Below are 22,785 nucleotides of genomic sequence, written 5' to 3'. Positions count from 1 at the left end.
CTATCTTCCAACTGGAAATAAAAGAAGAATTTTTGTGAGTCTGTGGAAGTAGCAATCAGGACTTTCCTGATGGTCTAAGAATAAGATTCTGTACTCCCAATTCAGGGGGCCTAGGTTCGATCCGTAGTTAGGGAACTAGATTCCACATATCACAACTAAAAAAACCTGCATGCCATAATGAAGATCGAAGATACTGTGTAACACAATTATGACCCTGCGTGGCCAGATAAATAAACATGAAAAAAAAAAAAGAAAAGAAGTAACAGTCACATGTCAAAGGTGGCCTAACTCAAGAGCCTTTGGCCAACTGAGTTTTACCAGTTCCTGAAAGCTGTGATTACTAAGGTTCTTCAAGGTCTCTTTCCAATACAGACATCTGATTGTATCTATCTGTGACTCTCTTGACCAAAAAACTATGGTCTGATGGACAGAGAAAGATGTTAAACAACACCAGGGAGATGTAATCAGCAAAATCCAGAATATGGAAAACTGATTTTACATGACAAACAATCTGGTCTCTTCAACAAACAAACTGCGAAAGAAAAGAGTGGGAAAGAGAGAGACAGAGAAAGAGAAAGAACCTGTAGATTACAAGTTTTAAAAGATATGCAAAACAATCTGGCTTGATTCAAATTAACACACTGTAAAAAGGGAGGGAGAAAAGAAATGGGAATTTTTTTTTGAAACTGATTGGATGATATTAAGAGATTATTGTTAGTTTTTAAACAAATGATAATGAGCATTATAGTTGTGTTTCAGTTCAGTTCAGTCGCTCAGTTGTGTCCAACTCTTTGTGGCCCTATGGACTGCATCACACAAGGCTTCCCTGTCCATCACCAACTCGCAGAGCTTGCTCAAGCTCATGTCCATTGAGCCAGTGATGCCATCCAATCATCTTATCCTCTGTCATCCCCTTGTCCTCCTGCTTTCAATCCTTCCGAGCATCAGGGTCTTTTCCAGTGAGGCAGTTATTCACATCAGGTGGCCAAAGTATTGGAGCTTCAGTTTCAGCATCAGTCCTTCCAATGAATATTCACGACTGATTTCCTTTAGGATGGACTGGTTGGATTTCCTTGCAGTCCAAGGGACTCTCAAGAGACTTCTCCAACACCACAGTTCAAAAGCATCAATTCTTTGGTGCTCAGCTTTCTTTATGGTCCAACTCTCACATCCATACATGACTACCGGAAAAACCATAGCTTTGACTGCTGCTGCTGCTGCTGCTAAGTCGCTTCAGTTGTGTCCGACTCTGTGTGACCCCGTAGACTGAAGCCCACCAGGCTCCTCCATCCCTGGGATTCTCCAGGCAAGAATACTGGAGTGGGTTGCCATTTCCTTCTCCAATGCACGCATGCAGGCTAAGTCACTGCAGTCGTGTCTGACTCTGTGCGACCTCATGGACAGCAGCCTACCAGGCTCCTCTGTCCATGGGGTTCTCCAGGCAAGGATACTGGAGTGGGTTGCCATTTCCTTCTCCTAGCTTTGACTAGATGGACCTTTGTCAGCAAAGTAATGTCTCTGCTTTTTAATATGCTGCTTAGGTTGGTCACAGCTTTTCTTTCAAGGAGCAAGTGTCTTTTAATTTCATGGCTGCAGTCACTATCTGCAGTGATTTTGGAGCCCAAGAAAATAAAATCTCTCGTTGTTTCCATTGTTTCCCCATTTATTTGCCATGAAGTAATGGGACCAGATGCCATGATCTTAGTTTTTTGAATGCTGAGTTTTAAGCCAGATTTTCACTCTCCTCTTTCACTTTCATCACGAGGCTCTTTACTTCCTCTTCGCTTTCTGCCATAGGGGTGGTGTCATCTGCATATCTGAGGTTATTGATATTTCTTCCTTCAATCTTGATTCCAGCTTGTGCTTCATCCAGCCCGGCATTTCGAATTTCGTTTGTTTAGGGAATGGTTATGTTTAGGGAAACTAATTTTCCTCTTTTTAGGCATACATGACTCCAACAGAAGCCAGACATTCCCTCAGACTATAGAAAGTCCCTAGCCTGTATCCAGGAAAGATGATTTTCATTGTCATTCCAGAGCTAGAGGTTAGGGTAGAAACAGTGGAAGAGTTTCTCCAATAGTGAATCTACTTTCCCCACCTGCCTCTTCACTAAGAGATGGATACTCCAAATAAAAACAGTGAGGTGACTGACATTCCCAAACTCTACTTTCACATCTGTCCAGCAATTTAATCCTGAAAGTGAACTGAAAGCAAAATCAATGTTCCCAAAAGCTTGAGTCAAATTTTAAATGCGCTGTAGCAATCCATGGTGAATCATTTATAATTTATTATTTTTGGAAAACACACACTTATTCTCAATAGTGAAGGCATATCACCCTCAACAGTTGGGGAGTGGGGAAAATCAGAGCATATATCTTTTAGAGTCTTTTTAAACAATATAAGTGTACAAGTTTCCTTCTTCTCTCCATACCAAAGGAATAAAAAACTAAGAGATTATATTAGCTACTATTAATTACCAAGAAGAGTGATTTTTCTCTCTCAAGGAAATTGGGACTGGAAAAATTTCGAGGACCATTGATCTGGACTTCCTTTTTGGGTATTTTTTCAAACTGAAGTCTACCTTGATCATTCAACACAGTCAAGAATTGTTCTAGAACCAATTTGTTGGAATGAAGTTCCTGAAAGAGAAAGGAATGCCTTTCATCTTACCAGACATATAAATAAGCTGCAGAAAGGCCAGAGCCTTGCTCTTTATGATACTTTTCTATCTTGATTTTGTCAACCAACAGAAGTTAGGACTGTGTTTTTTTCTTTGGGAAGCATAGGAATTTAAACCAACTGTCCATTTTTCACAATAGAGAAAATAAAAACCTCAGAGAATCTTTTAGCCATGAGCCAATCAGACAAATGTATTCAGCTAGGATGGACTGTGAATTAAACTTTCATAATTCAACATAATAAGGAATATAATAACTGTACTGCACAATTAGGACTGATCATTATATGTAGCAAAAAAAAGTATCTGTAGTGTTTTCTAAAAAGGTTTTTGTTTTCATATTTTTTCTTCTACTGAAATCTTAATAACTCTTGAACCACAGGTTATTAATGCAGCTAGAGTCCAGAGAGATCAAGTTCTGCACTTCTCTCTATTGAATCTTTTCACAATGTCTGTGGAGAGAAAGAAAACCAGAGAGATTAACTGTGTCTGAAGATCAGTCACACAGGGGGTCTGCTCATGCCTAAAAGTCCTTTCCAAGCCCCTCTTCTGGTGAGGCTGCACTGTTTGAAAGTGGACTTTGACTGTGCACGTGGGAAGCTGGGATCAGTAGCTCAGTGTCACAAGAAGGCCAAGAGGTTTATCTACAAGAACCCTGTGATTGTGAACATAGCCCATCAAAGCCATAAATACCTCCCAAGGGCAATTGAAGGTTGCAAGAGCCAAACTCTCAAACGACACAGAGGAGACAGTATGAAGTGTGGTACAGAATGCCTTTGGAAGTTGTCCAAAGATCTGATGAACTATGGGGCAAAAACAGTAGATCTGACTTAAGAACGGTGTTCCAACTTATATTAGTCACCAGTTATAAAACAAAAAAAATGGTTTCTTGACACAAATCTCAAATTTCCTTGAAAAGTCCCCAAATTAAAATTTTGAGAACCGAGTTTGTGGCTTAGAGTGGCACAGTCCTGACTATAGATAAAATAATCAAACATATAAACCTTGAAAAATTTCCTTTCAACATTGAGACGGTGCAATCATCTTTTAAAATTTAATAACAGAAAGGTATTTAGCAGAATAAAATATAGTTTCTTGCATGTTTATGTGCTTGGTCCTCAAAAAAAAAAGCCAAGTAGCAAATTTAAGGCTGATTAATGTCTTAATTAAAAGAAAATTCTAAGTGACCACATAGAAACATAGAGGATGCTTCTTATAAACTCTCAGCACCCAAAGCCCATTTTAGCCTCCTCTACATGAAGGTTGGGATAAATTAAAAATAAGAAACAAAAAACCCCAGGAAATTACTGTGATAAATTGCCATAAAAGAAACTGAGCTCTTTTAAAGTATAACAATTGTTGGAACTGCTGCTACCTTTTCTCAAAAACTGTTTTCAGTTGTAAAAATAAAATAAAATGGATGATTCCAGGCTGGATATTTAAGGAAATAGCCTTTCAGTAAAAATCTGACCAAAATCTGACTTTTTCTAGTGTTGACAAAAATCTCTTTCCATGAAAGAATCACAGATTCTATCTTATCTTTGGTGTAAGTAAACCAATGAGTAGATTGGCAGGAATAATGTACCCAAGTAAAATTGATTAAATTCCTTTAATACATTGGATTTCTCTCTCTTTCTTTTTCCTGAGCAAATTTTGGAATCATTTTGAATGCCAAAGGAAATATTCCACTTAACAAAAGATATATTTGAATTTGAGTGTATCTTGATTGAATGTCAAAAATGAATACTTATTTGGAAGGATTGAGTATGCTTTGCTCCAGAGAAATTTATGGCAGCTAATTTTGCCTTTTGTATATTGAAAATAATTAAATTATTTCATTCAAGTCCTTTTAATAAATTGCATTATGGCCAGAATGTGACTGAGAATAGAAGATGGGTAACAGTGAGTGTTAGTTGAGTACTCACAGGACTCACAAAGTATTTTAAGAGGAAAATGGTCAAATTAGATTCTTACTTGGTGCTACAAAAGAAGAACCACATATTTCTAATGGGAGTAATTAAAGAAAACAAATGAAAACCTAACAATTAGTTATGCAGAATCATGAAAATTTCTCTGCACCGCCTGTGTGTATGAAGTAAGTAAGCAGAGTCTACTTCCATTGCAATGCTCACAAATGTGTAGTTCATAATGATGTGGTGTCATAAGGAATCTATATTTTACTAGAATAGATATATTTTGGCTAGTGACCCCAGGGTTGTGGATAGAAATGATTTCAACAAAAAATATCCCGAGGGAACAATTCTACCTCTGACCCTTACACCCCAATAGCCCAATAAACATGGATGGATGTAATATAAAATTAAATTTTAAATTCCTGCCCATGTCTTTGTTTCCTTCACATAGCAAAATTTTTACTCCATCAAGGCAAGAACTTTTGTACCTGTAAAGTGTCAAGGAATCTTTTTTTCTCCCTCCTCAAAATACCTCTTTGGGCATTATTTGTGAGGACGCTTGAAATAAACATACTGAAATAGAAAGTTTTCAAAGACTTAAGAACCACTTGAAATATTCTCCTTTAAGAGACCACAAATATGAGACCACAAATTGTTTTCCTTCTAATATCCAAACCCATTTCCCAGCAGGGAGGTTAAATTGTCACTGTCAATGTGTACACACAGATGCACAATTCTGGGCCAGTGTGGCACCTGTGGGGGAGCTCAACTGCAAAGCTTAATCAGAAGGGAGACACACTGTCTGCCTTCATGCAGCTTGCACTTGGAGAGGACACTGGCCCAGAGCCACCAAAAGCAAATCACAGGGCTGCAGAATGAAGCCGACACATACCAGAGTGCGGTTTGTCTAACCACGGAGGGGGCAGGCATGACTGAACAATGTCTAACATTTAGATTTCCAAAGAGCTTGGGATATTTTGTTTATTTTTTGAGGGTTTTAATCTCATGGCCCTTGTGTGGATTTCAACACAGAAAGGATAATCTGAAACAGCAAAATAAACAGAGGAAACCAACTGTTAGTGAAATAAAAGCCAGCCCTTGTTATCAAGGATAGTCCGTGTAATACTCTATCAGTGTTCTTTAGAATTCCAGACTTTCCTTGGTCAGGCCAATAATCCATCCTGTCTCTGGCAGCAGCACCAATGTTGCCCTCTGAGACATCAACTTCAAAAGACCCAACAGACTTTAGTTTTCCCTTAACAATATAGCTTTGTTTCTTTAGCGGGTGGTCAGTGGCTTCTATTTCGCTTACACAAGTCTTTGAGGTTTTCTTTAATAAAATGCAAAGGAATAATTTGTAATTAGCCTGTACATTACTTATACATCTGTAAGAGTGTATCACCATCAATGCAAGAAATAGCTTGGGCTATAATTCTATTCAGGCATAAAAATGAGCAATAACCAGTACCATAACTGGCTCATCAAACAGAGGTAAAGCTCACTCCTGGCAATTCAATAAATGAGACGGAAGCTGAATGAAACAACCCCCAAATTATTGAGAATGGTCAGCTGGCAGGCTTCACTTTGGCTTACTGATGGTCAACAGGCAACAGAAGCCATTCTGCAAACACACAGCTCAAAATTTGGATTGGAGGTCTTATGCATGCTTTAAAGGGAAAGATCCCTGAAAGAATGGACGTATGGGGGTTCTTCTTAAATTCCCCAAGTGCGGACACCTAAGGAAGCAAACACTTTTCTTCTGAGCTGAAAACAACTGACTTGGAATTATAGCTCATCATGCAAAGAATTAGAATGAATACATAATTCAATAGTATTGTAAAAGATCTGAACAGAACTTTCAGTAATGGAGGGCATTCTGTAAATTAAGATGTACCAGGCCACTGAAGCAGCTCATAAAAATCACTTCATACCAGTGAGATTTGTATCAGTACTCCAGTCTTAGCATCTACATTCCTTGGAGGAATCCAGAGGACCTCTGGCTTTAGTCTGTCTCTTCCCCAACCCCCACCCTCACCCCCAACCACCTCAGGGAAACCACAGGGGCCATTGAAGAATGTCTCAGTTTGGAGAGATTTTAACATTCTGGATAACCCAAGCATCTATACTGCTATTTCCAGATGTAAATCCAGGGGCAGGGAGAAAGCTATCTGACTAAAGCAGTGTATGATGTCCTTTGAAAGCTGTGTGTAAAAACTCTAGCTGTGGTGGATTAGATTAATAGGAAAACAAATATTTAGAATGTCTCTTTCAAAAGAACTGACATTAAAATATCACATCTTGTATGACTGATTCATTTTTTGCTATACAATAGAAACTAATACAACATTATAAAGCAACTATGCTTCAAACAATTAACTTAAAAAATCATATTTTTGGGGTGGAAGGTGAGAGGGAGGTTCAAGAGGGAGGGGACATATGGACACCTATGGCTGATTCATGTTTATGTATGGCAGAAACCAACGCAATATTGCAAAGCAATTATCCTCCAATTAAAAATAAATTAAAAAGCAGGAAAAAAATTATATCTACCTTACTTTAAAAAATGTTTGTCTTAAAGATCATATAACATAAAATTTACCACCTTAACTATTTTCAAATGTACAGTTCAGTGGTGTTCAGTACAGTCACAGTGTTGTGTCGCCTCTTATTTTTTTAGTTAAGTTGATTTGTATTCACTATAAGGAAATTAATACAAACAAAAAGTCATAATTGATGAGTCCACATACGTTTTAAAGGATTTCAACAATTATTTTAGTACAACCAAAGATGTAATATTTGAACTTTATCTTTTTTGAAATGTAAAATTCAGTTATAATACAGAGACTACATGCCTTATGACTTCAAAAGTTTTAGCTAAAACATTCATCTTTTATAGGTAAAAGTTAAACGACAACAACAAAAAAACCCAACAAAGCAAAAAAGACATGGTAAGTGTTGGCAAGAATGTAGACAAACTGGAACCCCACCATGCGGCTGGTGGGGATGTAAGATAGTACAAATAGTACAAACCAGTCTGGCAGTTCTTCAAAAGTTTTAAGGAGAATTACTATATGTCCCAGGAGTTCCACTCTGAGGTATATACCCAAGAGAAATGAAAACATAGGCCCATGAAAGTTAGAGCATCATTATTCATAAGAGTGCCCTCCCTGTAACATACAAAATCCCTGAAGTCTACCAAGTAATGAATGGATAAATAAAGTATGGGATGTCCAGACAACGGAATGTCATTTGGCCATAAAAGGGAATGAAACACTAACATGCACAGCAACAAGGATGAACTCTGAGAGAATTAGTAACAAAGGACCATGTATTCCATTTATATGGAATGTCCAGGATAGATAAGTGCATAGAGAAAGGAAATAGTTTGGTGTTTGCTTAGGGCTGGAGGAATGGGGTAATTGGGGGGTGATGGGTAGGGAGTGTGGGTTTTTTTCAGGGGGTAATAATAATGTTCTAAAATTTTAATGTGATGATGGATGCACAACTTCATGAATACACTAAAAACCATTGAATTATACACAAAAGGGGTAAATTGTATGTGTGTGAGTTACATTTCAGCAAAACTGTTAAAAAAACAGATACCACCTTGAAATAAGATAAACCTAAGTCTACCAATACCAAGAAATAATTTTAGGATCATCATATAAATAAAAACCCCTTTCATTCCATTGTAATAGGCTTCTATCATTCCAAAGAACAAGGGAAGGTAGAGGTAGAGGGCAAAGTTTGGCAACAAGGATGTCTCTAGCAGTTGAAAGTCTAATACACACTGCTACACATTCATCTTCCACAGATGGAAAATGTGCTTCTGTGGTATACACAGCACTTTTCAGGCACTTGACCTCACTTGCTAGTTGTTAAGTTAGTGTTCAGATGTTTATTTAATGGGAAATTATATAGTGATGTCAATCATTTTCCCATAAAACATCTGTTTTCTGCTAAGATCAAATAATGATGCCACATGCCCAATTCAGAGGGGAAAAAAATGAATAAAGTCAGTAGATCGAATTCTTTTGATTTTTCACTATAAATTTTTCTTCAGTTTTTCTTGCCTCTACTTATGTGAATGCTAGCAGAAAAAGGACTTAAAAATTATGAATACCTAAATGATATTACAAACTTTGCAACTGTCAATCATGTTTTCGTTTAATAGCTTATACTATTCGTGGAAATATGCTTATAGTTTTGTTCTTATACTGCATATTTTCTTACAGTAAATGTGTTCCTACATCATTCAATATGTAAACATTTTGAATGTATCCATGAGAGTGTTATGAGTTTCCAGTTTGTTATTCTTAAATATGTTTAAGAACTACTACATTAATGTCTGGCTTTAAGCCTAAGTATGCCAAAAGAATGCTTTCAGATATGTCATTAAGCATAGGTCCCAAGATAAGACTACCAAATTCTATTCTAAAAAAGAAGGCAAGATTCTAGCATAAAAGTTACAAGATTCTAGTACAGAAGCTATTAATGTTTCCATCCTTTTTGTGAAAAAAAAAAACCTTTTTATTTTATATTGGAGTATAGTCAATTAATAATGTTGTGATAGTTTCATGTACACAGCAAAGCAACTCAGCCATACATATGTATGTATTCATTCTTTCCCAAACTCCAAAACTTAGTGTATAGGTAAGGTACGCTGATGTTAAGGATTTTATGGTACGCACCAACTTAGGAAATTTTTGCGCTATTCTTTAGTAAAGTTAGTTCTAAAATAATCGAAACTTCAGCTCTTAGCACAAATGCCTTTGAGAACAATGTGTTCAAATTATAGCTTAACTAGAAATAATCTATGTGAGATACCATAAAGTACAGAAAGAAATTCTGGAGAAGTTGTAAATTAAAAAGAGTAGAGGCAACAGTCAGACCATAGTACTTTCCAGAGTCGGAAGAACTTTGGAAAAAACACACAAAGTTATGTGTGCACACACATACTTGTATTTTGCTACAATGAAAAATTGTGTCCCCAAATTTCATAGCATCAACATTTTATCACACTGTCTTCTACTAGAGATGTATCATGCTCTCTGGAAGCAGATTTTGGTAATTACTGTAAAGCAATGGCAGAGAAGTTTGTACCACAAAAGGAATGAGCTTGGTTGGCAACACTATTTTTTAAGTGACAGACAGCTCTTCATGTGTGTGTGTGCGGAGGTGGCGGGGTAGGACATTACAGAAACATGAAACGAGTTAAAATTATCTTAAAATATCATTCCTGTCTTATGCGTTCTTTGCTTTTAGAAACATAACAAAGAATCTGGTATTTGCTTCAAAATAATCCAATGGTGGGAAGGAGTGTAGGTAGGGGAGGGGATCTAGGGGTACTACAGATGAGACAAGATTTTGGGTATGTGTATATTTATATTCTCCCTCAACCACACTGACAAGTCTTGGTAATATAAATGTCATTTCAACAGGCTGAATCTAGGAAGTCTACAATGATCTTGCCACCTTGCTCTTTCTTCTAAAGCTCTTTCTAAATGGTTAGCCAAGTGTTTCTTCTGACTTGTTTACTTGCCTCCAGCATCACAGAGCTCAGACACTGGCCTCCCTTCATCCAGCGCCCTGTGCGAGGAAACCCCCTTGGTAATTTAGGGGAAGTTTCTCCCCTCCGAGAGAAACTCAGATGAAAACTCAAGTAATTGTTTAACAAATTAAACACAAAGACAGCAAAACCTATTTCCCCATACATGCAAGTCCAGGAAATGGACATCTGAAAGCAGTATTAACTGAAAATGTAGATGCTGCTGGGTTAGCAAAACAGGTTGCAATCATGGATAGTAACTGGCTTCCAGCCTGAGGATCTGGGATTTTTGTAAAGATCTTCCATGAAGAAGCTAAAAAAAAGTTTACCTTGCCTAGAGAAATGAATTTAAACAAATATAAGACTTGGGAAGCTAGATTCTACACAGGCTCAGAATTCGCTGGATCATTCCAGCAGATCCATCCTTCAGCAGAAAATACCATCACCCCCCAAAGCCTTCTTTCTGCTTATCATGAAATACCCACTAAACACTGAACAAAGAGAAGAAGGGGTACTATCCCAGAAGACATACAATCCATGACATTGTCATAGAAAGCCTTATCCAGCTATAGAAACTTCTCTCTCTCTATCTCTATCTCTGTCTCTTTTTGCTGGTAGATGCTCCAGCACCTTTTTATTTGGCTTTATGGGACATGCAGAAATCTTTTATAATGGAAGGCAGTTTTCCCAGTCACTTTCAAGGTAAGCAATTTTCCTAGCAGAAGTCCATTCAAATCAAAGTCAATAAACCGGGTGTCTGTGTGTGTCCTTAAGCACAAATCTCCAGTCAGGATTCATCATTGCTCTACTGAAAACCATTATCATATCAGCAAAATAAAAGCATCTGTTTTCAGCACTGCCCACAGACCTGCAGTTTCAGAGTGGTTTGAAAGAAATTACTAGATTGGTAACATAAGCGGGAAGGGGACGACAGAGGATGAGATGGTTGGATGGCATCACCGACTCGATGGACATGGGTTTGGGTAGACTCCGGGAGTTGGTGATGGACAGAGAGGCCTGGCGTGCTGCGGTTCATGGGGTCGCAAAGAGTCGGACACGACTGAGCGACTGAACTGAACTGAACATAAGTGGGGGTTGGGAGGTGGGTGGGTGGGGTTGGGGATCTTATTTTTCTTAGAGAATAATTTAACTTTAAAAGAAGCTTTAAATCTTTTTAAAAAAATTTTATTAAAGAAACTTTCAAAAATGTCTTACAGGCCGGAACTGATCAAAACTGTAGGCTACCTACCTTGAAGCTGATGAAATTTCACAGATAAGAATTCCCAAGTCATAGAAGCCTAGGCTTTCTTGGAAAGCCTTGAGCCTGGGGCTTCTGATCTTTCAAGAACTGTTCAATTTTTACCACAAATACTTCTCCACAAACTTTATTTCTGAGGGGTTAGGTGACCATAGGCTGAACCCCTCCGAGCCACGGGTCTGTTGCGACTGATGACAGCTGACCCAACCCCAGTCAGTTTGAGCAGCGGACCGGGTCCTGGTGACTGCCCCTACCTGGTCATGTGACACCTGGAACACTGGGCTGAATTCTGGGAACACATGGGGATGCGGAAGGCAACCAGGTTGGTGAAGGGCCTAGCAGGACTGGGCACCTGAGAAGAATTGGCAGAAAAATTCTAGGCTCTGCTCAACTGCTTTCCTGACACCGTCTGAACTGTCATCCTCTATTTCTCTGTGGACCTCACAGGAGACATGTTCAACTTAAGTTTGGACCATGGACGTACAAAACTTGCAGGCAGCGGCTGCTGGCCGCCTTCTGGGGTGCAAGGGAGGGGGCTCCCACTCTAGGCACTGGAATGCACAGCACTACCTCTCCCTGCCTTCCAGCTCAGAGGGACCTAATCTCCTGCATGCCCCGCTGAGAGCTGAGAGGATCTGCTCCCAAAGGGAGTTTCTGTGGCTGAAACCCTGCCAGGTGCCTCTTCCCTCTGTGAGGCCACACATCCCAGGGTTACTTTTGCTGGGAGCTGCCCAGGACCCAACCTCTGGCTCTTGCAGCATTTAATGGTGAGCCAAGTGTAAGGAGAACAACCACCTAAACAGCTTCTTTTCTGCTAGTAGAGTCGCTTCCTGACTAGGGAGCCTGAAAACTGGGGAGTACAGCTGGCCTGGGGTTACTCAGTCCCTACTTTGTCCCTCCCTGGGCTCTTCCTCCCTGGGTCACTGTCCTCGTCCATGACACTGCCACTGCAAGTCTATCTCCCACCAGACTCTGAACTCCTAAAGTCAGGGGGTTTGTCGTCCTCACTAAAAAAAAATTTTTTTTGGCTGTGCCTCGAAGCATTCAGGATCCTACTTCTGTGACCAGGGATTGAACCTGTACCCCCTGCAGTGGAAGCTGAGAGTCTTAACCACTGGACTGCCAGGGAAGTTCTGTGTCATCCTCATGTCCTAGAAAAGTGCCTGGTACATTAAAAAAAAAAAACAAACAAAAACAATTCAAGTGCTTATTGAATGAAATTATTTGTGATGGAAAGGTAGATATTTTCTGGGACAGCTAGACTTAAATAATTTTGTCTACCTTTTAACAAAACCCAAATCCACTAAAAATAAATAAAGAGCATTTAGTTTCCCAGATTTCCTTTCTACAGGATACCAAAAAAAGCCAGGAGATCTCTTCAGCCCTCAGGTGGGTCTTCCTATTATATCTTACAATCTCTCTGTCTCTGTGGATGTAATTCAGCCTCCCTCCCCATGTTTGTCAACAGATCTAGAGAGAAAATGAAGCGGGGCCAACCTGCTGGCTTCAAATGAACTGGGCCAAAGTTGCTTTCTGGGTGGCTTGTTTCTAGGCTGCCAAGGCATTGTGTCGAGACAGACTCTGCTTGTCCAAGTTTTGATTAGCCAGGAAGGCTCTGCTTGTGGCATTTAAGCAGCAAGTGCATTTTGCTGCCCTGTGGATTCCAGGGTGCTGCACACTGGAGCCTTGTTGCTCAGTAAGGACCGGGCAGTTGTATAACCAATGATAATATTTAGAATGATGCAGCAGTGATAAGGTCATCCCATCTCACACTGCAGGGCAGAAACCAATCCCTTTCAGTGGAGAGGAAGGAATTCTCCCTGGCTCCCAATTGCTACTCGATTAACTTCATGGTTTCTTTAATCAACCTTTAATAGGAAAACAATCACTGTGAAGACCAGAGACAAATAAAATGTAAGGAATCTGGAGGCTTAGTTACATGCCCCTGAGCTGAAGTTCTCTCTTCTTGTTCTAGAATTTTCACTCATATCGTGTGGACCAGGACAGCTCTTACTGCTGCTATCCTTACTGCCAGTAGCTACCAGTAACTGAGCACATACAACCTAGACAGCAGATTAAAAAGCAGAGACATTACTTTGCCAACAAAAGTCCATCTAGTCAAGGCTATGGTTTTTCCAGTAGTCATGTGTGGATGTGAGAGTTGGACTATAAAGAAAGCTGAGTGCCGAAGAATTGATGCTTTTGAACTATGGTGTTGGAGAAGACTCTTGAGAGTCCCTTGGACTGCAAGGAGATCCAACTAGTCCATCCTAAAGGAGATCAGTCCTGAATATTCATTAGAAGGACTGATGTTGAAGCTGAAGCTCCAATCCTTTGGCCACCTGATGCGAAGAGCTGACTCATTTGAAAAGACCCTTATGCTGGGAAAGATTGAGGGCAGGAGGAGAAGGGGATGACAGAGGATGAGATGATTGGATGGCATCACCGACTCAATGGACATGAGTTTGGGTAAACTCTGGGAGTTGGTGATGAACAGGGAGGCCTGGCATGCTGCAGTCCATGGAGTCGCAAAGAGTCAGACATGACTGAGTGACTGAACTGAACTGAACTGTGTGCCAAGCATAAATCCTCAGAACAGACCCATGACACATGAGTGAATTCATTTTACAGAGAATGAAAAGGAGGCTCAAAGACACTCCTCCCTACCAGAGATAGATATATTTCCTTCTTCAATGAAATGTATGTGTTGGGGAAAAAAGGAAAGAAATCTACTATCCCTTTTCTTGTACATAAGCACCTGGAGTATTTCATCAAGGCCTCAGTGATACCCCTCAGCCACGACAATGTATCATTTAAAATAGTAAATTTTTCTTATGTGTTTTGGCTTTCATTTTTTCAAGACCTTCACAAAACCTTCATATGTCCAAGAAGCAAGAATTGTCTAGCTCATTGCTTGCCCTCTTGTGTTAAATGAAATGACAAAACTTTAGGTCATTCTTATTGTAGCTGTCTTTTCTTTGACACTAAGGGGCCATATTTTGAGGTTCACCATTCACTGTCTCTACTTCTGTTTTCTCAGGTAAGGGAGCCCTTTGCTGAGTGGAGCTTGTTGGCTTCACCTATACTGAAGTCCCATATTCCACTGAATTCACAGGTCTACAGATTTGGAAGATCATTTGTCAAAAGGGATGCTTACCCCTTCCAGAAAACCGGAGACACAGAAGATTTCTTGCAGGGTAAGAGATTGAGAAGGAAGGCACACCCAGAATGAGAAAAGAAAGCACTAGTTTTCTGAAAAGATTCCAAAGTAAGGAGGAGGTGAGGTGGCAGCTGTGTCTACTCAGAGCAACCTGAAATGGAGTTTAACTATTATCTAGTGAATTTAATCAGGGTTAAGTCAGTCAAACCAACTCATATTTCTGGCATGAAATATCTAGTCTGGCTGCCTATCTTGACCAAATCAATAGAAATTGGTGCCAACTCCCCATTTTATTGTGTGGTATGTTGGCACAGATGTATTTCTTTTGTTCAAAAAAATAGGTACTTGAGTACAAATCTAGCCGTTAGGCTTTCTCCCGGCTTCTCTCTGGCAGCTTCTGGAATGCTAATACATACCAAGGATGTTAGGAAGGACTGAAATTTCAACTTTGAGAAAAGGAGAACATGGCTTACAGGGTCTCTAGTGCCACAATTCACCAAGAGGGATGTTCCAAGTGTGAAAACCTAACTGAAATTTCTCAGAGTTTAAATGTGATTAAACATATACCAAACCAGGCTCCCTTGGTGGCTCATTGGTCAAGAATCTGCCTGCCAGTGCAGGAGTTGCAGGTTGGATCGCTGCTCCGGGAAGATCCCACATGCCGTGGAGCAACCAAGCCTGTGCACCCCAACTACCGACCCAGTGTTCTAGAGCCTGCGTACCACAACTATTGAAGCCCGCGCACTCTAGAGCCAGCGAGCCACAGCCACTGAGCCTGTGCTCTAGGGCCCAGGATCTGCAGCTACAGAGCCCACCCGCCACAACTACTGAAGCTCATGCACCCTAGAGCCCGTACTCCACAAGAGAACCCACGACAATGAGAAACCCACACACTGCACCCAAGTTTTCTCCTCAACTAGAGAAAAGCCAGTGCAGCAATGACGACCCAGCACAGCCTAAAGTATAGTAATTAATTAATTAAAGAAGAAACATACAGAACCTTCTAAAACAAAATGCCAAATGCAAGCAATGCAGTAAGGGTTTCATGCATTCCAAGTTCTGTCTGCACAGACCCTGGGACTTTTGAACTTAAAGAGTGCTGAGTTCTCGTGTTCCTGATGGGTGCCAAAAAAGCCAGCATGGCCAGGACACAACATGTTTATAACACAGAAGATGGAGAGATTTTCCAACAGTTGTTTGTTTAGCAGACAATAAATATGGTGTTCAGTAGCTGATTCCATGTTAAGTTAAGCTTTGACATGGAACTGCCAACTGTGGAATGAGGCAACATATGAAACCTGGCAATAGGCTGATGCAGGCACAAGTCTGTCAGTGCATTTGTTATAATTAATAGCACTTACGCTGAAACCTGAGTTCCAGTATTGGTGGCCCAAGTGTTAGATTGAGCCTGCAGATGTGCTTTGTTTAGCTTGCACTGTTTTGTTCTGTTACCTATGTCAACGTTTAAAAAAATCTAGGTTCTGGACTTCCCTAGTGGTCCAGTGGTTAAGAATCTGCCTGTCCATGCAAGAGACATGGGTTCAATCCCTGGTGCAAGAAGATCCCACATGCTGTGGAGCAACTAAGCCTGTGTGCCACAGCTACTTCACCCAGAATCTGTGCTTTGCAACAAGACAAGCCATTGCAGTGAGAAGCCCGCTCACTTCAACTAAAGAAAGCCTGTGCACAGCAATAAAGACCCAGCACAGCCAAAAATAAATAAAATTAAAAAAAGATCTAGGTCCTTATCAATTTTTGGATTTCTGGATTCTTTTGAAAAATTGGAAGATTTGGCCCATATTGACACATGGCAACAACTGGATGGAGTTGATAGTTTGCAGGTCACAATCACCTCCTTTCCTCCCTTTGTCTACACTGTTTTGCAGTGGGTCACTTTCCATTTATCATCACACTCATCCCTACTACCTCTCCCATTGAAGAGAAATATTTCCCTGTATCCATGACTCTATCAAGTAGGAAAATAAAAAGGAGCCTGAAAGGGCAACTTCATATATAAAGATCCCTCACCTGCTTGGCCACTGGAGACATTTGAGCTTGCTTTTCCATTCTAAAATATTGGGCCCCTACTTGGTCCTCTCTGAACACATTCTCCAGTAATGCTTCCCAACACACACAGAGATCATCTTGTGTACATGTAATTTGCAAAAGTCCCCAAAGGGGACCTCCTTATTTACACTGGATCACATCCTGCTTTGGTTTAGAATCACTGCACTTAAAATCATGAAAGAAATTCTTATTGAATCTATCATTCATTCCAATTGATCATAAGTATCTAAATTATCATGTAGCTTAGAAATTATTCCTTCGAGACTAACACCTTGAAAATATCTTTAGCAAACTTAATTATGTCCCTTGCCTTAACAGTCCTAGAAAAGAACTGAGGCTCTTTTCATGGTCCCAAGTGGCGGCATTCCCAACTTGCAATTAGGCTACTTTTTAAAGGTTCATTTTATACTGGTTGTTCACAGTTCAAAATTCCTTTCTCTTTAACACCAGTATCATAAATGTTGATGATTTCGCCAAGGTTTACACACAGTTTCTTTTTAACCAAGCAGAGGGACTGCCTCATAGTGGGTTTTCTTTTTTGTTTTTCCCCTGAAAAATTACTCAACCAAAGCTCTTATTCCTGCGACAAATTTGATGTATTAAGTATGAGAATACACTAGGGAGTTCTACTTCAAAGTAACTGTTAACTAGGATTGCTACGAAAGGGAACTAATATTTTCTCTAGTTGTACTGAACAAGGGCTCTCCTCTTATAAAGGGTAACACGGTGGGTTTTTTTTTTAAAGCACAATTACCAGAAAGCAGAAACCTCTAAACACTGTCCTCACCATTGAAGAGAGAGCATAAAAGAACACAGGACCCTCAGTTTGCATCCAGGAAAACTTCAGGTACTCAATTCAGACTCCAGCCACCGGGTGGTGGGAAGGGACTCCCTGTTACACTAAACAAAATGGCAGATGTGAGTTCCGTCCTCTGAGTGCTTGCTGCAAGAACTTGCTTCCCAGAAAAATGGCAGCAAATGCATAATGAGGAAGTGCCCTCACCTCAGTATGAATGTAGCTTCTCTGATAAGAATCGTGGCCACCTATGATTACCTCTGGTCAGCAATGGGCCAGACCAGTTTCAAAAACAAGTGTCCCAAATCATCCTGTCTACATGACTGTTTTATGGGCAATTCATCTTCCAATGGAAGCTTTATGTACATGCAATCACTTGTTTGAAGACCTGGGCAAGTAGAAGCCAGCAGAGATCTGTAAGGCATTGGGGAAAAAAAAAAGAAACTGACGTAGTTTCTGTTCCAAGTAATGGCCAGCCCTCCAAGGCATGAAGCAGTCAGAATCTTGCCTCAAGACTTCTGAGTTGTTCTATGAAGTTCGTTTTGCACAGAGATCTTGAAAAGAGATTATAAACATCCTTGCGAACTCCCTGGGAGGTGAAAAGATGCTGAGAGCCAGCTCACAGAATGATCTGCCTAAGGGTGGACAGGAAGCCAAGGATGGAAAAGAAAACAGGGCTAGTAATACCTGAGGTCTGGGCTTGAGCTACAAACCCAGAAACCATCCTGCTGGGGGTAGTGTCTACGGATATTCCTTCTCCAAGTCAGAGATGTGCTGCGGGGAAAGAGAACAGTGGGCAGGGAGGAACGTACAGCAACATTTTTCTGAAACTTTGGGCTCTGTTCGTATTCACCAATCACATGTACTCTTAAACCGTTTCCCACGCAAGTGTAAATCGTTATTTCGCGTTCATAGAGAATAAGAATCCTATCCTGCCAAGCTTCCACACCTCGACAATCCAAGTGTCAACTGACAAAAGTGTCTGGATGGGGAAATCTCCCACCCCCTCCCCATTCTCCCACCAGCGTAAAAGGCAACGGGGGTGGGGGACAATGGAGAAGTCATGCGGGTTCACCAGGAAAAGATACAGTGTTGGTGGCAGTAGAGTTGGTGAGTGTGTCGTGGGCATTACCTCTTGATGAGGCTTCCAAGAAGGCTCCCGCTCAAGTCGTGGTGGCTCTGAGAACAAGCATTCTTGCATCAATAGCTAATAGGCTGTCCAACCAGATGTTATCTGGGTGGGATAAGAGGGTGAGAAAACAGACCTGTTGTACGCTGTTGTCAACTACATCGCTGTGGGCAGAGAAGGCTGGTGGTGTAGTGTCTAGCAGGGTGCCTCTTTCGTAGCGAGGCAGACCAGATTAAGTGGTGGTTCAAATCCGTTTCCTCTTGTGATTGGTAAAATACGAGAGTTATAATCATTCATGCATTACTGAAGCCTCCTTTCCATCATTTTGAAGGGACTTTTATTTTCTAGAACAGAGCATGCATCCAGCGGAAACCTAAAGCGTTTGTTTTTCTAAGCGATCTTTGGCAATAAGCACACATGAAAAAACAAAACAAAACTGCATAGGGTACCTGTGACAAGACTGGAGATGATGAGTGGTAACACCAGCATCTGTAGCATCCTCATCAGTAGCTCCCCAGGAAAAGAGAAGTACTTGACTTCCCGGTAGCTCATTCTGTATGGTCGGAGGGTAAATCCAAGGATTGTACCTGAAGGAAAAAGAAAAACAAGGAAGAAAAGTTGAGTCTTTCTTGAAACTGTAACAAGCCTAGAAAAATATGCAAGAATCTGGCTGGTGATCATGTCTGCTAACAAGAATCAATTTATTTAAGCAGCAAATATTTGTGCTGTTTTGCTGCAAGGGGTGTTGCCTGTCTTTTCAACCATAATCTCAAAGGGTCTGGAGGAATTCAGGACTTCGAATAGAAGTCAGAGAAAAAAATGTTCCTGGTCTTAGCCAATGAAAAATTTCTTTGTCTAACTTGCAACCAATTTTGACATGGCCCAGGACAAAGTTATAAAGACTGGGGCATATCTAGGAAACAAAGCATGTACGCATATACAAGGCAATATAGGGGGAAAAGGCTTATTATATTCAAGTTCCTTTGTAACAACAGATGTTAGAACTGCTGGCATAACCACTTATAAAGGGTAGTTAATTTTATTTTTTACAATTAAAAAAAAATCTTCTTGCTCACACGGTGAATCCATTTTCATCATCCCCCTATCTACACACCACACTTTCTGTCTCCGTGGTCCTGATATTGCCTTGGCAACTATCGTCTACAGACTTGCTAGTTGCTGGCAAGAGAGGATTTCAAAATTATCAGAGACTTATTCCAAAGATCTTCCCTGAAAAACTTAGGGGATAATAGGGGAGAGAGAAAGCAATTTTTCTCTTAATTTGATTCTGCTCCTGGAACTTTAAAAAAATATCAAAATGAAGTACCCTATGGTGCTCCGGCGGTTAAGGATCTGTCTACCAATGCAGGGGACATGGGTTCAATCCCTGGTCCAGGAAGATTCCACATGCTGAGGGGCAACTAAGCCTGTATACCACACCTACTGAGCCCATGCTTTAAGGTCCATGAGATCCAACTACTGAAGCCCGCACACCCAAGAGCCTGTGCTCTGCAATGAGAAGCCACTGCAGTGAGAAGCACACACACTGCAACTAGAGGGTAACTCCGGCTTGCCACAACTACAGAAAGTCAAGCCAAGCAATGAAGACCGAGTGGAGCCAAAGATAAATAAATAGAATTTTAAAATATTTAATAACTTTATATGCAAATCAAATTATGCATGATACCTTTGGAAATGTTTAGAAATTAACAAATGTAGTGAATAAATTTACTCCCTCTCCCCTTTCCCTAATTAACTTTCCTTGACCCCTCAGTTCAGTTCAGTTCAGTCGCACAGTCATGTCCGACTTCGCCACCTCATGGACCAGAGCACACCAGACCTCCCTGTCAATCACCAACTCCTGGAGTTTACTCAAACTCATCTCCATTGAGTCGGTGATGCGTTCCAACCATTTCATTCTCTGTCATCCCCTTCTCCTCCTGCCTTCAATCTTTCCTAGCATCAGGGTCTTTTCAAATGAATCAGTTCTTCACATCAGGTGGCCAAAAGATTGGAGTTTCAGCCTCAACATCAGTCCTTTGAACATTCAGGACTGATCTCCTCTAGGATGGACTGGTTGGATCTCCTTGCAGTCCAAGGGACTCTTAAGAGTCTTCTCCAACACCACAGTTCAAAGCATCAATTCGTCGGCACTCAGCTTTCTTTATAGTCCAACTCTCACATCTATACACGACTACTGGAAAAACCATAGCCTTGACTAGACGGACTTTTGTTGGCCAAAGTAATGTCTCTGCTTTTTAATATGCTGTCTAGGTTGGTCATAGCTTTTCTTCCAAGGAGTGTCTTTTAATTTCATGGCTGCAATCACCATCTGCAGTGGTTTTGGAGCTCCCCAAAATAAAGTCAGACACTATTTCCACTGTTTCCCCATCTATTTCCCATGAAGTGATGGGACCTGATGCCATGATCTTAGTTTTCTGAATGTTGAGCTTTAAGCCAACTTTTTCACTTTCCTCTTTCACTTTCATCAAGAGGCTTTTTAGTTCTTCTTCACTTTCTGCCATAAAGGTGATGTCATCTGCATATCTGAGGTTATTGATATTTCTCCCAGCAATCTTGATTCCAGCTTGTGCTTCATCCTGCCCGGTGTTTCTCATGATGTACTCTGCATATAAGTTAAATAAGCAGAGTGACAATATACAGCCTTGACATACTCCTTATCCTATTTGGAATCAGCCTGTTGTTCCATGTCCAGTTCTAACTGTTGCTTTCTGATCTGCATACAGGTTTCTCAAGAGGCAGGTCAGGTGGTCTGGTATTCCCATCTCTTGAAAAATTTTCCACAGTTTCTTGTGATCCACACAGTCAAAGGCTTTGGCATAGTCAATAAAGCAGAAATAGATGTTTTTCTGGAACTCTCTTGCTTTTCTGATGATCCAGCGAATGTTGGCAACTTGATCTCTGGTTCCTCTGCCTTTTCTAAAACCAGCTTGAACATCTGGAATTCCATGGTTCACATATTGCTGAAGCCTGGCTTGGAGAATTTTGAGCATTACTTTACTAGCGTGTGAGATGAGTGCAATTGTGCAGTAGTATGAACATTCTTTGGGACTGCCTTTCTTTGGGATTGGAAGGAAAACTGACATTTTCCAGTCCTGTGGCCAAGGCTGAGTTTTCCAAATTTTCTGGCATATTGAGTGCAACACTTTTACAGCATCATCTTTTAGGATTTGAAGTAGCTCAGCTGGGATTCCATCACCTCCACTAGCTTTGTTTGTAGTGATGCTTCCTAAGGCCCGCTTGACTTCACATTCCAGGATGTCTGGCTCTAGGTGAGTGATCACACCATCGTCATTATCTGGGTCATGAAGATCTTTTTTGTACAGTTCTTCTGTGTATTCTTGCCACCTCTTCTTAATATCTTCTGCTTCTGTTAGGTCCCTACCATTTCTGTCCTTTATCGAGCCCATCTTTGCATGAAATGTTCCCTTGATATCTCTGATCTTCTTGAAGAGAACTCTAGTCTTTTTAGTTTTCCTCTATTTCTTTGCACTGATCACTGAGGAAGGCTTTCTTATGTCTCCTTGATATTCTTTGGAACTCTGCTTTCAAACGGGTATATCTTTCCTTTTCTCTTTTGCTTCTCGCTTCTCTTCTTTTCACAGCTATTTGTAAGGCCTCCTCAGACAGCCATTTTGCTTTTTTGCATTTCTTTTTCTAGGGGATGGTCTTGATCCCTGTCTCCTGTACAACGTTATGAACCTCCATCCATAGTTCATCAGGCACTCTATCAGATCTAATCCCATAAATCTATTTCTCACTTCCACTGTATAATCGTAAGGGATTTTATTTAGGTCATACCTGAATGGTCTAGTGGTTTTCCCTACCTTCTTCAATTTAAGTCTGAATTTGGCAATAAGGAGTTCATGATCTGAGCCACAGTCAGCTCCTGGTCTTGTTTTTGCTGACTGTATAGAGCTTCCCCATCTTTGGCTGCAAAGAATATAATCAACTTGATTTTCATGTTGGCCATCTGGTGATGTCCATGTGTAGAGTCTTCTCTTGTGCTGTTGGAAGAGGGTGTTTGCTAACCCTTGACCCCTAAAATGTGCTTATTCCATTATTATAAATATTTTCAAAAATTTTGCCCTGCTATTACTAAAACATGTGAGTTATAGAGAAGTACTGAGTAGTCTAGAGGCTAGAGGTTGGGGAAGTGAATACTGTGTAGACACAAGTTTTTCCAAAGGAAGCAAGCTTTCCTTTAAGGAAACTG

At 40.5% G+C, this 22,785-nt stretch overlaps 1 protein-coding gene across 4 annotated transcripts in view; it reads right to left on the bottom strand.

Annotated features, from left to right (window-relative positions):
* SLC1A3 (solute carrier family 1 member 3) overlaps positions 1–22,785 on the bottom strand; it is an 81,392-nt gene that overhangs the window by 35,511 nt on the left and 23,096 nt on the right. For 3 of the 4 annotated variants that reach the window (XR_014061254.1, XR_014061255.1, XM_081517410.1), the window contains exon 3: positions 18,998–19,135. Coding sequence is in view for 1 of the 4 variants with exons in the window: in XM_081517410.1 (XP_081373536.1) it covers positions 18,998–19,135 (138 nt within the window). In the remaining 3 variants the exon portion in view is untranslated. Of the gene's footprint in view, positions 1–18,551; positions 18,654–18,997; positions 19,136–22,785 lie in introns of all 4 variants that reach the window. The other variant, XM_081517411.1, reaches the window with a different exon arrangement.

Source organism: Giraffa tippelskirchi, chromosome 8 (genome assembly GCF_054371585.1).
Source record: "Giraffa tippelskirchi isolate mGirTip1 chromosome 8, T2T-mGirTip1v1.2.pri, whole genome shotgun sequence".
Lineage (NCBI taxonomy): Eukaryota > Metazoa > Chordata > Mammalia > Artiodactyla > Giraffidae > Giraffa > Giraffa tippelskirchi.
The sequence above is the reverse complement of the archived record's forward strand: the minus strand, read 5'-3'. Positions and strand labels throughout refer to the sequence as shown.